Source organism: Xenia sp. Carnegie-2017, unplaced genomic scaffold (assembly GCF_021976095.1).
Source record: "Xenia sp. Carnegie-2017 unplaced genomic scaffold, XeniaSp_v1 HiC_scaffold_19, whole genome shotgun sequence".
NCBI classification, from domain to species: domain Eukaryota; kingdom Metazoa; phylum Cnidaria; class Anthozoa; order Malacalcyonacea; family Xeniidae; genus Xenia; species Xenia sp. Carnegie-2017.
The window spans coordinates 3,686,481-3,700,729 of NW_025813481.1; the positions used below are offsets into that span (position 1 = coordinate 3,686,481).

At 33.1% G+C, this 14,249-nt stretch overlaps 2 protein-coding genes across 2 annotated transcripts in view; both read left to right on the top strand.

Annotated features, from left to right (window-relative positions):
- Window positions 1-6,635, top strand: part of LOC124438782 — a 32,028-nt gene extending 25,393 nt beyond the window's left edge. The window contains exons 9-14 of the mRNA XM_046988977.1: window positions 2,953-3,577; window positions 4,162-4,224; window positions 4,375-4,428; window positions 4,542-5,227; window positions 5,359-5,968; window positions 6,399-6,635. Of these exons, the coding sequence (XP_046844933.1) occupies window positions 2,953-3,577; window positions 4,162-4,224; window positions 4,375-4,428; window positions 4,542-5,227; window positions 5,359-5,968; window positions 6,399-6,400 (2,040 nt within the window). The 3' untranslated portion in view covers window positions 6,401-6,635. The remainder of the gene's footprint in view (window positions 1-2,952; window positions 3,578-4,161; window positions 4,225-4,374; window positions 4,429-4,541; window positions 5,228-5,358; window positions 5,969-6,398) is intronic.
- Window positions 6,636-9,913: 3,278 nt separating this feature from the next.
- Window positions 9,914-13,121, top strand: LOC124438783 (probable serine/threonine-protein kinase ireA). The gene is made up of 4 exons (XM_046988978.1): window positions 9,914-10,706; window positions 10,906-10,944; window positions 11,823-11,930; window positions 12,240-13,121. Exons 1-4 carry the CDS (start codon window positions 9,914-9,916, stop codon window positions 12,872-12,874), a joined length of 1,575 nt encoding a protein of 524 aa, XP_046844934.1. The 3' UTR covers window positions 12,875-13,121.
- The last annotated feature ends 1,128 nt before the right edge of the window (window positions 13,122-14,249 follow it).

The following is a 14,249-nucleotide window of genomic DNA, read 5'->3' on the forward strand; positions in this document are numbered from 1 at the left end:
GGTTGCTTTTTGTACTTTTAACAGATTGTACAGTCGCTATCCAATTTCTCGTTGTAACAATCTATCTTTAACTACTTTTTTGTATTTTATTATTCCCATTCATTTCTAAATTTAATTTTTTTCTTTCAATTTCAGAATTGCAACTACAAGAATGGGATTATAATGATCCATCAATAAAACACCAAGAATTATTTTTAAAAATGATTAAGTATGGGCGAGATCCTAATGTGAAGGTTGAACTTTTAAACGATGTTCGAGTAATATTCTCAGATGAATTTTGCATTGGCAGAGGACGTGATGGAACCCGTGTTTATCTTGGACTGAGCAAGGATGGTTACGGGAAAGCTGTGAAACGAATACTTTTGTTCAACTTTATCGATTTTGCGAAGAAAACAATGAAAATTTGTAATGAAGTTAAAGAAAAGAAGTCGAATTATCTGGTGAATTATTCCTACTTCAAAAAAGACACTGAAACAGAATGGGTCTATTTGATACTTGACCTATGTGAAGAATCGTTGGAGAGTTTTGTGCATTCTTCTACTTTGGTGAATCTTCAAAATTCTCTTCCCAAAATTCTCAGACACATTTTATTAGGATTAGCTGATCTTCACCGCGAGCCAAGTCCTATTCTTCACAGGAATTTGAAGCCTTCCAATGTTCTCTGCAATGCAAAAGGAAAATTTCTGATCTCTGACTTTGGTTTAAACCTAATAATGGAGAATGGCCTTACAACACATGTTGGCAATAGGGGAACTCCGTATTGGATTGCTCCTGAGTCATATATTCAAGATGATGAGTCGTTTGACAAATCAAGATACAAAAGAGAGTCGGATGTAATGGTAGGTATAAAAATGTAACCATGTGTTAAATAAAGTTGAATTTTTACATTTCTTTCACACTGTTTTTATTGATTTTAGAATGCAGGACTCGTTGCTTATTATGTTGCTACAAAAGATAAACATCCTTTTGGATATGAAGAGTGTAGACTGCTAAACTTGTTACGTGGAAATCCTGTTGGATTGAAGGAAATCAAGGATGTTCAACTTAAACATCTTCTTTCATGGATGCTACATCTAAATCCCAATCTCAGACCATCAGCAAGCGAGGCGCTTAAACACCCTTATCTGCTATCTGATAAAGAGAAGTTTCATATGCTGTGTGACCTGAGTAACCAACAACGGACAAAAATATCGCGTTTACTTCATTCTCCTAATTCAGATGTCAATATGCAGTTGAATCGTCAAATAAGTTGGAAAGATTGTATCGACCCTGAAGTCTTTAATCTTTTCAATAGACGAAACTACGACTCTACATGGCTAGGTTGTTTAGAATTTTTACTAAACTTTCACCAGCATTGGCGCGATAAGCCTCCTACACAACTGCCTCAAAGCAATGGTAACTATGAAGAGTATTTCCTACATGTTTTCCCTAAGCTTCCTCTTCTTGTACATAGTATCATGAAGCTAATTGAAGGGAAATCAATTCCAGATCTCGAAGAACATTTAACCAGTAAGTTACTATCAAAGAATTACTTTTTACCACAATTCATTTACCAGAAATAAAAATGTACAATATCATATCACGGAGATTGTAATTTGGAAATGATGGTTGAAATAGACAATACTAAATCCTTTCTGAAAACATTAGATTATAAATTTGAGCCATGCATTATAGTTTCCTTGAAGTTTAAAATTGATGATTTCTTTTTATAGTGCATGGTTTCTTATCTGTGGTCTAATTTCACTGATAAAAAGTGAATACTAACAGAGTGCTAGATAGGCGAGCATCGAATTGCTCATAAAGACTGAGAGTCAAGAGTAAAAGTTGAGATTTGAAATAAATTTGTTCTGTTGTATTTGTCACTTGAATATATAGCTGTAGACATGATAAACATGCTCTTCACGTTTTTTACACTCAAAAGCAACAAACACTAGGTGTAATTATATACAGCTTTATTTCACAATAAAAAAAACATGTTATGGTATCTGATTATACCTTTATACTGCTGTCCAATCAATTGCATAAATCAGAAATATATGATAAGTAATTTCCACCATCCGAATTTTGTGTGTGATGGAAACTTTTAACTTGTTCCAATTGTTTGAATGTTTTCATCATTAATCTTTAATTTATTTTACATTATTTTAAGACATGCAGTTGCAAGAATTGAAACACATTGATGAATCAACAAAGCACAAAAAATTGTTGTTAAATTTAATTAAGTGTGGGCACCACCCTGATTACAAGGTTGGAAATGTAAACAATGTACGGGTAATTTTCTCAGACGAATTTTGCATTGGCAAAGGAAACGATGGAACCCGTGTTTATGTTGGACTAGGAAAGGATGGTTATGGAAAAGCAGTGAAACGAATTCGTCGAGATGGCTGCATGAAAATAGGAGAGAATGAAAAGGAAATTTTGAATGAGGGAAACGCAAAGTACTCGCAATATGTTGTGAATTATTCCTACTACGAAGAAAACCTTGGAACAGAATATGTCTATTTGATACTTGACCTATGTGAAGAGTCGTTGAAGGAATATGTGGAATCAAATTCAAATAGTTTGAATTACCTTCAAAAATTACTTCCTGACATTCTTAAACAAATTTTAAAAGGATTAGCTGACCTTCATAGAGGTCCGCGTCCAATTCTTCATCGTGATATGAAACCTTCTAATGTTTTACGAAACGCACAAGGAAAATTCTGATAACCGACTTTGGTATTAGTCAAATATTGAAAAACGGCCTTAAGACACATGTAAGCGATGCTACTAAGAGAACTCAGTATTGGGTGGCTCCTGAATCGTACGTTGTTAATGAAGAGTCATTTGATAAAGCACGATACAAACCAGAGTCTGATGTAATGGTGGGTGTAAAAATATAACCATTCTCAAATTACTTCCAAATTTTCTTGAAATCTTTTGCTGACATTGTTACGTTTTTATATATTTTAGAATGCAGGAATGGTGGCTTATTATGTTGCAACAAAAGGGAAACATCCTTTTGGACCTCCAGAGTATAGACTGAAAAACTTGTTACATGGAATCCCTGTTGGCTTAAAGGAAATCAAAGATGCTTCACTTGAAGATCTTCTATCATGGATGCTACAGGTAGAACCCAAACTACGACCAAATGCCAACGAGGCGTTAAAACACCCTTATCTACAATCCCAAGAAGAGAAATTTAGCATACTATGTGATATGGGAAACCAACTGGAAATGATACAATCACAAGGTCATAGCTCTCCGAATTCACATGTTGTTGCGCAATTGTATGCTCCCATGGAATGGATGACGCGTATCGATGATGAAGTCTTGAAAGATTTCAAAACCTTAAAAAAGAATGGCAAACAGAAAAATCTGACTTACGAGCCTACATGGGCAAGGTGTTTAAGATTCATAAGAAACGTGAATGAGCATTGGAACGATAAACCTCGTACACATCTGTTGCGTTATGTCAAGGAAGGCAACTATGTAGACTACTTCTTGCAACGTTTTCCTGAACTGCCTCTTTTGGTGCATAAAATTATTAGATCGTCTGAATGGAAAACAAGACCTGATCTCAAAAAACATTTTACGAGTAAGTAAAGCATTCGAAATTATTTTTAGTGTATACCAATTAAGTAGCTATATACAGAGTTCAATTTACGATTTACAATGTCGAAACTTTGATTGTAATTTTCACTCTACTTGTTCGCCTAAATTATAAAATATATTTGTATTTAATATCGCTTGAATTTAAGCAATTACTCTTGCAAATATTTCTAGATACCATACATTTTGTGGAAAACAAAGTAGTTGATGGAAAGACACGTAAATTAAATACTTGCACAATTTTTATTCTTATACTCTGCTGCTGAGTTTCCACAAAGTACCTATGTTATATAGCTCCATGATCATTTATATAGTTGTAAGATTTTACTTTGCATTGTCATTAGTAAACATCGATTGCATTAGCTAAATGTTTGTTTCACGATCTATGTGCAAATATATGATGATTTTCTGTCATATTTTTATCAAAAGGTGTTTAAAGTCCGAATGATACAACTATCCTATAATTCAATTACGAAATGGCACTGTATATTCCTGTTTAAAAAAACCTGGCATGTTCTTTACTGAGGTGAAAGAGTTTATGTGTTTTACGCTATCTTTTGTTTGTTTTAGAGTCAAGTTCATTTTCGTATACCTGTCTTGAAGAACCAAGAAGCAGTGCATCAACATTCAAAGGTATATCTAATGTGGTGGAATTTTTTATTAGTGAGAAAATCATAAATTGAAATAATTTTAATAAATTATGTATAAGCAGTGCTGAGGATTGTAGCTAAGAATTGCATGAAATGTTTTCATGAGTGAATAATGATAACTTTAACCTTTTAGTCGAAGAAAAGAGAAAAATTAATCTTCTGAGTGCCGAGTCAACTTCAAAAATTGGTAAATTTGATATTTTTTGTTTGAGAGATTCAAAGTCCAGTGACATTGACTATTGACTATTGACTATTTGAATGTTTTTTATATTTTGCTAAATGGCATACAATTATTTTCAGTTGGGTTCTCGCAAGAATGGAATTGCGTTGACAAATCAGTGATGCATCGCGAAAAGTTTGAAATGATGCAAAAACATTGGCTTGAACATCCAGGTGATATTAGAATTAAAGGCGATGTACGTGTGATTTTCATGAAAGAGTTCTTGATTGGCAAAGGAAGTGGTGGAACCTGTGTTTTTCTTGGTTTGGGAAGGGATGGTTATGGAAAAGCTGTAAAACGAATCCTTAAATATAACGATACCTATCATGCTCTACAAGAAAAGAATATTTTGAATAACCCAAAGGCAAAGAAGTCTAAGCATGTTGTAAAGTATTGGAACTTCGTAGAAGAGGAAGATGAAGATTTTGTCTATTTGATATTAGACTTGTGCGAACAAACTTTGACAAGTTTTGTTAAGTCTACTAGTTTAGATAAACTTTACAAAGCCCTTCCCGAAATCCTTAGACAAATTTTAAGTGGATTATCTGATCTTCATAGTCGCCCAAATTCTATTCTTCATCGAGATTTAAAGCCTTCTAATTTTCTTCGAGACGTGGAAGGCAAATTTATGATAGCTGACTTTGGCCTTAGTCGAATATTGAAAAGTAAATCAACACATCAAAGCAGTTCTGGTAGAGGAACTTATGGTTGGTCCGCTCCTGAATCCTTGGGTGAAGGTCGTTACAAGAAAAAGTCTAATATAATGGTAGATGTGTTCGTTAAAGAATATATAGCTATTGTTCAGTTCTGCAAATAACTAATAAACTCAATTTTTTAGCATTTTAGTATCTACAGTTGATGTTGTGACTATTTATGGGGTTTTTTTATTAATATTAGAGTGCAGGAATGGTGGCTTATTATGTTGCAACAAAAGAGGAACATGCTTTTGGACCTTTAGAGTATAGACTGAAAAACTTGTTCGATGGAAACCCTGTTGGCTTGAAGAAAATTGATGACTTTCAACTTGAAGATCTTCTTTCATGGATGCTACAGCATGAGCCTAAACTCAGGCCATCAGCCAACGAGGCGTTAAAACATCCTTATCTACAATCCGATGAGGAGAAGTTTGACATGCTGTGTGATGTTGGGAACCAACTGGAAATAAAACAACCACAATATCAAATTTCAGATGTTCGTAAGCAGTTGGATTGTCATTCAAAATGGATGGACCTTATCGACGATGAAGTATTCGAAGATTTCACAACTTCTCAAAGTAGTAACAGAAAAGTTAATTATGAGTCATCATGGGCAAGTTGTTTAAGATTTATACGAAACGTTGGCCAGCATTGGAAGGATAAGCTTCGTCCACATCTATCGCCATATGTTAAAGAAGGAAACTATAAAAAGTACTTTTTGCAACATTTTCCTGACCTTCCTGTTCGTGTGCATAAAATCATAAGGTCAACTGACTGGAAAACAAGACCTGATCTCAAGAAACATTTTACCTGTAAGCCATAAACATAATTTTCCTTTTTCAAAGACATTACTGAAATAGGCTTCCATGATGATATAAATATCCCCGATTTAATTTTGATACTCACTCAAGGAAGTTTGTCAAGGAAGGCAACTATAAAGAGTATTTCATTCAACGTTTTCCCGAACTTCCTCTACTGGTGCACAAAATTATTAGATCGATTGACTGGAAAACAAGACCTAAATTGCAAAAACATTTTACCTGTAAGCTATTCAAATAATACACCATGTTTACAACTTAGATATGTTAGAGTTCTATGCATAATAACATACTTCTCTGTCACATTGACATTTTTTTTTTCTACTCTTTAAGATGTATGTTTTAAGCATTGTATAAATGTTTCCAACCTTCTCAACGTTAAGTAAAATTAAGTTCTACATTTTCCCGTTGCAAACGTTTTTAGGAAACATAAATCCTGTGAAAATTGAAGGAAGTCAATGGAAAGAAAATTGAAGATATTATTGACAACCGTAATCTTGATGGAAAATGAAGTATAACAAACTTTTAACTAATCATGTGCCACTTTCTAATTGTTAACTTGAGTAACGACCAAGAAATTGGTTCATAAAGTCATATCAAGAATTACTTGCATGTATAGTCACTGAAGTATGGATTATTAATAAACTTAAATTCTATCATATATGTATGCAAAGGTCTTAATTAATGTAGGACGTGAATGCATGAAAAGCAATTAGGGAAATTTTGTATTAATTATAGTCGTAGAGCATCTTCCAAATAAATGTAATGTTTGTTATATACTTCGTCATAAAAGTTGAATATGTTAAGAACATGTACATCTTTTCTATTTCGAGCTGGAGAAAATTATTAAAGCGAGTCGTATAGGGTAGCCGTAAGTATGTTTACAAAAGTTAAGGCGTTTCAAAGAAAATTCTTATGCTCCACTGTTATTTGGTTATCTCAACATTACCGTACACTAAACATGGTTACTCTGGGACATATGATATCTTCCACGTATATTTAGGGATATATTTCTGGAAAAAGATTAGAGAAGGGTTTTAGGTCGCTCTGTTTGTGATTATATCTTTGAAGCTCAAGAAAAGGTGAAAGAGTTTATGTGTAAATTGTTGGTTATTGACAATTGTTTGTTGGTGCTTGTTTTGTTGAGAAGATTAATGTTACTTTAATGAACAGTTGCTATTATAGATTCGTCTCACAAAAGTGCATCTACGCAGATCAAATCAACTATCGTCATTCATTTTAAGGTCACGAAGACATTCCTCCAGTAATTGCAACAAGATTTGGTTATCTGTCATGATCTCTTATTTTTTTCTGTTGTGGAAAATGAAGGTTTGTGTTTGTTTAAATTGATCGATTAATATTGCTTATTTGTGTTTATTTTGAACCCATTGCCTCCAATTGAAAGAGATTGGTTGCCAGTCTTGATTGCAAGAATACAGCATATATTGCAAGGAAATGTTATCATTCAACGTTTCCACAAATTGTGTTATTTCCTTTGATTAAACTTAACTTTGTATTCATGCAGGCTTTATAAATGTCATCTCCAAATCTTCGTCTTACTTAAAATGCTGTTACATGTTACATTTTTCAGGTTGCATGAGGCATTGTATCATATCTACAGTGAACATTACAAGAAATGTACATTTGTTCTAGATTTGACAACGATTCTAGTGATTATTTCCAAAATTGCTTGTAACTTGCGACTTGTATCGTGAGCGTTTTGATTTGGAGACTTTCTTTATGTGACCTCCCAGTGGATCTATCTTTTCTCACTGTCTCGTTCTTCGATTTCTGCCTGTCTCGACAATACTCGACCTAAACCATCATAAACAAAATGAAATTCATAGCCGCGTAACTTACCTTTTTGTAACAGCTGTTTTAATAATGGTTTTTCAAAACAGGCAGCATCACAAATAGCACCTGCTATGAGAGCGCCTTTTTGTTAAAATGCTGCACTTTTCTCTCCACAGGATCTCACTTCTTTTTTGACAACTGATTCTTTATCTATCTGCTAAAGACTGCTTCTCACAAAGATAGACGTCTTCAGATACTGTTTTCATAAGTTGTTGAAACATGTCTAAAATTTGATCAAGTTGTTTTTGAAACTGTCATATATGACGTATCGATTTTTAAGACTGACATAAAGAGAGAAAACTGCGTGTCAGTTTTCAATTTAAATACTAATGATTGAAATTTTTAAATAAACATGGCAATTTATTAAACGTTTCTATTTCAGGGAATTTCATTGGTAGACGACCGTCGTCATGGATTTACCTGCAAACGTTTATACATAAATCCCGACACTCGCTAAGTTACATCATTTGGCAGGAAGACGTTTTACAACGAAGACAAATTTAAAAAGTAAGTTTTATCAATAAATATCGACTTAAGAAGAATTATAGGATATACAAAATGCTCTAGTTTAACTTTAGAGACATAGTAAAAATATGAAATGCTCATGGTATAGAATAAGTCTTTCTTATTTCTTTCTCCAAGTGTTTATTCGTTTTTTAATTTGATATGACAAAACAGACGGTACATGAACAATTTCATTGAATTGGTCATTGGAAATGTGTTGCATTCCCATAATTTTCTTAAGACGAACATCGTCCATCAAAAAGGGCATTTTCACAACTTTAAACTGCCATAAAAATGGAATAATTTGATCAAATCAAAAACTTTTTACTGATGACTAGAAATCGCACTTAAATTTAATATCGCCAATGAAATATAGACCGTAGATGTAAAATTTGTTAATGTAGCACATAAAAATCGTAAAATCACATGTAAGCCACTGTCAAACATGAATAGCCAGGAGTTATGTATAGTATGATGTCGTTTTATATACAAACAAGAAAAACACAATTATTTCTCAATTGATATAAATTATTTGAAAGAATCCAAACAATTCATTTTATTTAAAGCTGTAAAACTACATGAGTTGTGTCTCAAACATGATGAGTATTGTATAGGGCCATTTGTGCTAAAGACGAGAGGCATAAATAACCAATTAAAGAAAACGGGGCTGTTTAATTAAGTCCACTTCTAAAAGTGTTTATTTAAATTTTTTTTAACTTTTTATTGTTACATATGTTTACAAAGGAATTGGTTACATACAAACCTATTTTGAGAAAATGAAACAACATTATTCATTATCAAGAATTGGCTTACTAGTTCAATGCAATATTACTATAGGTTGGTAAATATTTAAAAGTGCACTACCTTCAACCTCTTGAAGTTTTTCTGATGTGGTGACGCTTCATATTATCACCGACTACTTGCCTAAAACTGGGAATATAACACCACCCTCTCCCACACACATTCACCTCGTATGCTTTTTTACACTTAATTTGAACTACATTGACTCTTAATTCGTGTAGTTCCCTAGACAAATCCCGTTTTTTCAGGGAAGGGTTTTTGTGTCAGTGCAGCAAATGTGTTAGTCCTTTGGTTAATGATAACTATTTTCTCTCATAAAATTCGTCCCTTTTAATTTTCTTTTTATTTTGATGTTTTTAAAAAGTGATAACCATGCAGACTGAAACAATTGGATGGTATTGGAGGATTTCTTTGCGATTTTAATAACAAGTAAATCACCCATATTTCTAAATCATAAAGCAGGGTGAAAGTAAACGTTTATAATAATTTTTCAAGATTAATTGTTTGTGACAAGTAAAAACATTTATATAAAAATAGTTCAAAATGATGCTTGTTTGAAAAATGAAAGTGCTAAGTAAGACATTGACCCCCCTCCCTCTTTTCCAGTTGTGTAAACCGATGGTTTTGAGCTTTAACACATATAATGTGCATCTTTCTCATCTTTCTCATAATCAATTTTTACATATTACAGATACTGATATGACAAATTAATGAGAAATTACGTTGACGAAAAGAAAAATTCAACGACTATCCACCATGATTTGTGTTCAACACTACGATATGCCTAATGAGGGGTCTTGCGGTAAGTTGACCCTGTTCTGCCGTAAAGATGAAAAATATTACGCGTTAACTTGTTGCCACGTTGGTTTGGGACTTCATGTGAAGAGGAATGATGACCTTCTTGCGATTCAAGATGAAATTAGTAAAAACAAAGAAAGCATTCAGCGTTTATTGTATGAAAATAAATATACTTTCTCGGATAATAACAGCGTGGTTGGTCATTTTTCTGACTTCTTTTATGGTCCTGAAATTGATATCATGTCTATCATTGTTGGCAATGAAGAAGATTTTCCGAAACATGTTGGTGATGAATTGGAAGATGTTAACTCAAACTTTGATGACGTATTTAGCAAAATTCACGGAAAGCTATGCCAAGGGGAATCTGTGAAAGTTCGCACAGCCACTGGTAATGAGGGCTACTTGTGTGACCTTAAGTATTCAGTTTTTGTTGAAAGACATGTGATTTTGCGTAATGTTATCAAGATAAAATTTGATGAGTCATTTCTTCAGTACGCTGGTGTTCTTGTTTATTTTTTGGATGAAAAAAATAATTGGCAACCGTTTGCGTATGGAATTGCAGAAATAGCTGACTGTGACGGAGAGACCATAGAGAAATATTATATCTGCTTGAGATTAAACATTGCCTTAAAAGCACTCGGCCTTCAGGGTGGTCAGTTTTTTAAACCGAGGAACGATGGCGACACTCTATCCGTTGGTGATAAACACATCGACGATGACACTGCATTGAACAACACCAACCGTGACGACAATGGTCGAACTGCCTCTTATAAAGGTAAAAAGTTGTTTCATTTTATTTTCCTTCAATTTTTCTTTAATATTTTACTGATGGAAACGTTTTTAATATGACAAACGGTAATGACAATTGATAATACAATATAAATAAAGTCATAGAAGTATAAAAAAATATACATATAGCAATCGACTTTTTGACTATCAATTTTTCATAATTTTGTGTCTTTGTGATGTTTTAGAGAAAGCTGACGAGAGAACATATCAGGAACATGAACGAGGTCAGCATAGTGGAAATCATTATATTATTGTTCGAGTTGAATGTTTTTAGTATAATATAAAATACACTTTTCACTATTGTAGATGTTTAAACAGACGCAATATTATGCAGCTTTTGGTTATTCGATGAAAACAACAATCCTCTCAACACTTTCTTTTTCTGTTTCGACAGAAGACATTTCGATAATTATTTTCGATGGTCATAATTTGCTTATTTTAGAAACTATAGCAACATAGTAAAAATCGGTCACAAATCTGTAGTTTGCTAAAGATTTTCATCCGATTTTTTGAGTCCGGCGCCTTTCCATGTAAGACAAGAACACGTAATAAGGCGTCAGTGTCGGTCCGACAAATCGTTTGTGTTAACATACCTGTAAATGTTGGCTCGACAAAACATTTTGTGTAAACGTACCTTTAGAAACTACGTCATGTGTTTTACCAAATATATTAACAAACATTGATTTTTAAGTACTAGGTTTGAACAAATACAAAACAATTGTGCGTCAAAAGCTAACAAATATATCATAGACTAAAAAATACAATGTTCATAAAAAGATAATAAGCATCTGACAACTTCTGTGTCATTTGCGACTTCTCCAGGGGGTAGAGTGTGGTTACAAGTATCTCTGAGTGTTTCGATGAAAAATAGAATAATAAAGTTGTTAATGCTACAATTTTTGAAAAAAATTCTTATTGTGTTACTAATAATAATAGATTTGAGTTGCAACTGTTATACTTTTCTTATAATTCACAGCCAAGTAACCTTAACATGATTAGAATAGTTAAATTTTAATTTTTTGCGATTTTTTTTGCAGTCTGGTTGCAATGGTTACTGTTATGTTACTTATGTTAATAGTATTTATTGTTCTTTTTACTACAGAGACATACACTTATTCAAGCCCACTTGAAATTGCTGAGAAAACGGACTACAAAATACTCAATCTAAAGTTTCTAGCCCAGATACACGTCAATGAATATCACAAATTTGGTAAGACACTATTTTAACTATAAACCTAATTGTTTGCAATAAAAATGTTACATATCGAACCCACATTCCTGTTGATTATCTAATGTTAAAATGTAGGTCGCATTTTCGCAGTTTATATTGTGATTATGTAGCAAACGTACTTTGAAACCATGATTTGTGCTTGCACTTGAAACTAACAGAGCCAGAGGCGTACTGAAATTTTAGACTGATGAAAACTTTTACACCAAATTAATATTAAAACAATTGAAATGTCTATTGACTATTTGACTATTTTTTATATTTTGCTAAATGGCATACAATTATTTTAAGTTGGGAAGTCGCAAAAATGGAATTGCGTTGACGAATCAGTGATGCATCGCGAAAAGTTTGAAATGATGCAAAAACATTGGCTTGAACATCCAGGTGATATTAGAATTAAAGGCGATGTACGTGTGATTTTTATGAAAAAGTTTTTGATTGGCGAAGAAAGTGGTGGAACCTGTGTTTATCTTGGTTTGGGAAAAGATGGTTATGGAAAAGCTGTTAAACGAATCCTTAATGATAGCTGTATCCATATTGCTCTACGAGAAAAGAATGTTTTGTATGAGCCAAACGCAAAGAAGTCGAAGCATGTTGTAATGTATTGGAACTTTGTAGAAGAGGAAGGGGAACAATTTGTCTATTTGATATTAGACTTGTGCGAACAAACTTTGGCAAGTTTTGTTGAGTCTACTAGCTTAGATAAACTTCACGAAGCCCTTCCCGAAATCCTTAGACAAATTTTAAATGGATTATCTGATCTTCATAGTGGCCCAAGTTCTATTCTTCATCGAGATTTAAAGCCTTCTAATGTTCTCCAAGACGTGGAAGGCAAATTTATGATAGCTGACTTTGGTATTAGTCGAATTTTGGAGAGTGACTGTAACACACATATAAGCGATGCTAATCGGGGAACTCAGTATTAGATTGCACCTGAATCCTTGATTGATGGTCGTTACAAGAAAGACTCTGATATAATGGTAGATATGTTCGTTAAAAAATATATAGCTATTGTTCAGTTCTGCAAATAACGATGAAACTCAAATTTTTAGAATTTCAGTATCTACAGTTGATGTTGTGACTATTTATGGGTTTTTTATGAATATTAGAGTGCAGGAATGGTGGCTTATTATGTTGCAACAAAAGGGGAACATGCTTTTGGAACTAAAGAGAGTATATTGGAAAACTTGAAATATGGAAACCCTGTTGGCTTGAAGAAAATTGATGATGTTCAACTTAAAGATCTTCTTTCATGGATGCTACAGCATAAGCCTGAACTCAGGCCATCACCCAACGAGGCGTTTAAACATCCTTATCTACGATCTAATGAGGAAATGTTTGACATGCTGAGTAAAGTTGGGAACCAACCGGAGATAAAACAACCACAATGTCAAAATTTAGATGTTCGTGAGCAGTTGAATTTTCGTTCAAAATGGATGGAGCTTATCGATGATGAAGTTTTGAAAGATTTAAAAACATTTGAAGTAAACAACAAATAAAGGACAGTAACCTACGAGTCTTCATGGGCAAGCTGTTTAAGATTCTTACGCAACGTTGATGAGCACTAGCATGATAAATCTCGTTCAGGCCTATCGTCATATATCAAGGAAGACAACTATAAAGAGTATTTCATGCAACGTTTTCCCGAACTTCCTCTACTGGTGCACAAAATTATTAGATCGACTGACTGGAAAACAAGACCTAAATTGCAAAAACATTTTACATGTAAGCTATTTAAATAATACCCCATTTTAACGACTTAGCCATGTTTGAGTTTCATGTATAATAACATACTTCTCTGTCACATTTAACTATTTTTTCTACTCTTTAAGATGTATGTTTTAAGCAATTTATAAATGTTTCCAACCTTCTCAACGTTAAGTAAAATTAAGTTCTATTTTTTTCCGTTTCAAACGTTTTTAGGAAACATAATCCTGTGAAAATTGAAGGAAGTCAATGGAAAGAAAAGTGAAGATATTATTGACAACCGTAATCTTGATGGAAAATGAAGTATAACAAACTTTTAACTAATCATGTGCCACTTTCAAATTGTTAACTTGAGCAACGACCAAGAAATTGATTCATAAAGTTATGTCAAGAATTACTTGCATGTATAGTCACTGAAGTATGGATTATTAATAAACTTAAATTTGATCATATATGTATGTAAAGGTCTTAATTAATGTAGGATGTGAATGCATGAAAAGCAATTAGGGAAATGTGTGTATTAATTATAGTCGTAAAGCATCTTGCAAATCAATGTAATGTTTGTTATATACTTCGTCATAAAAGTTGAATATG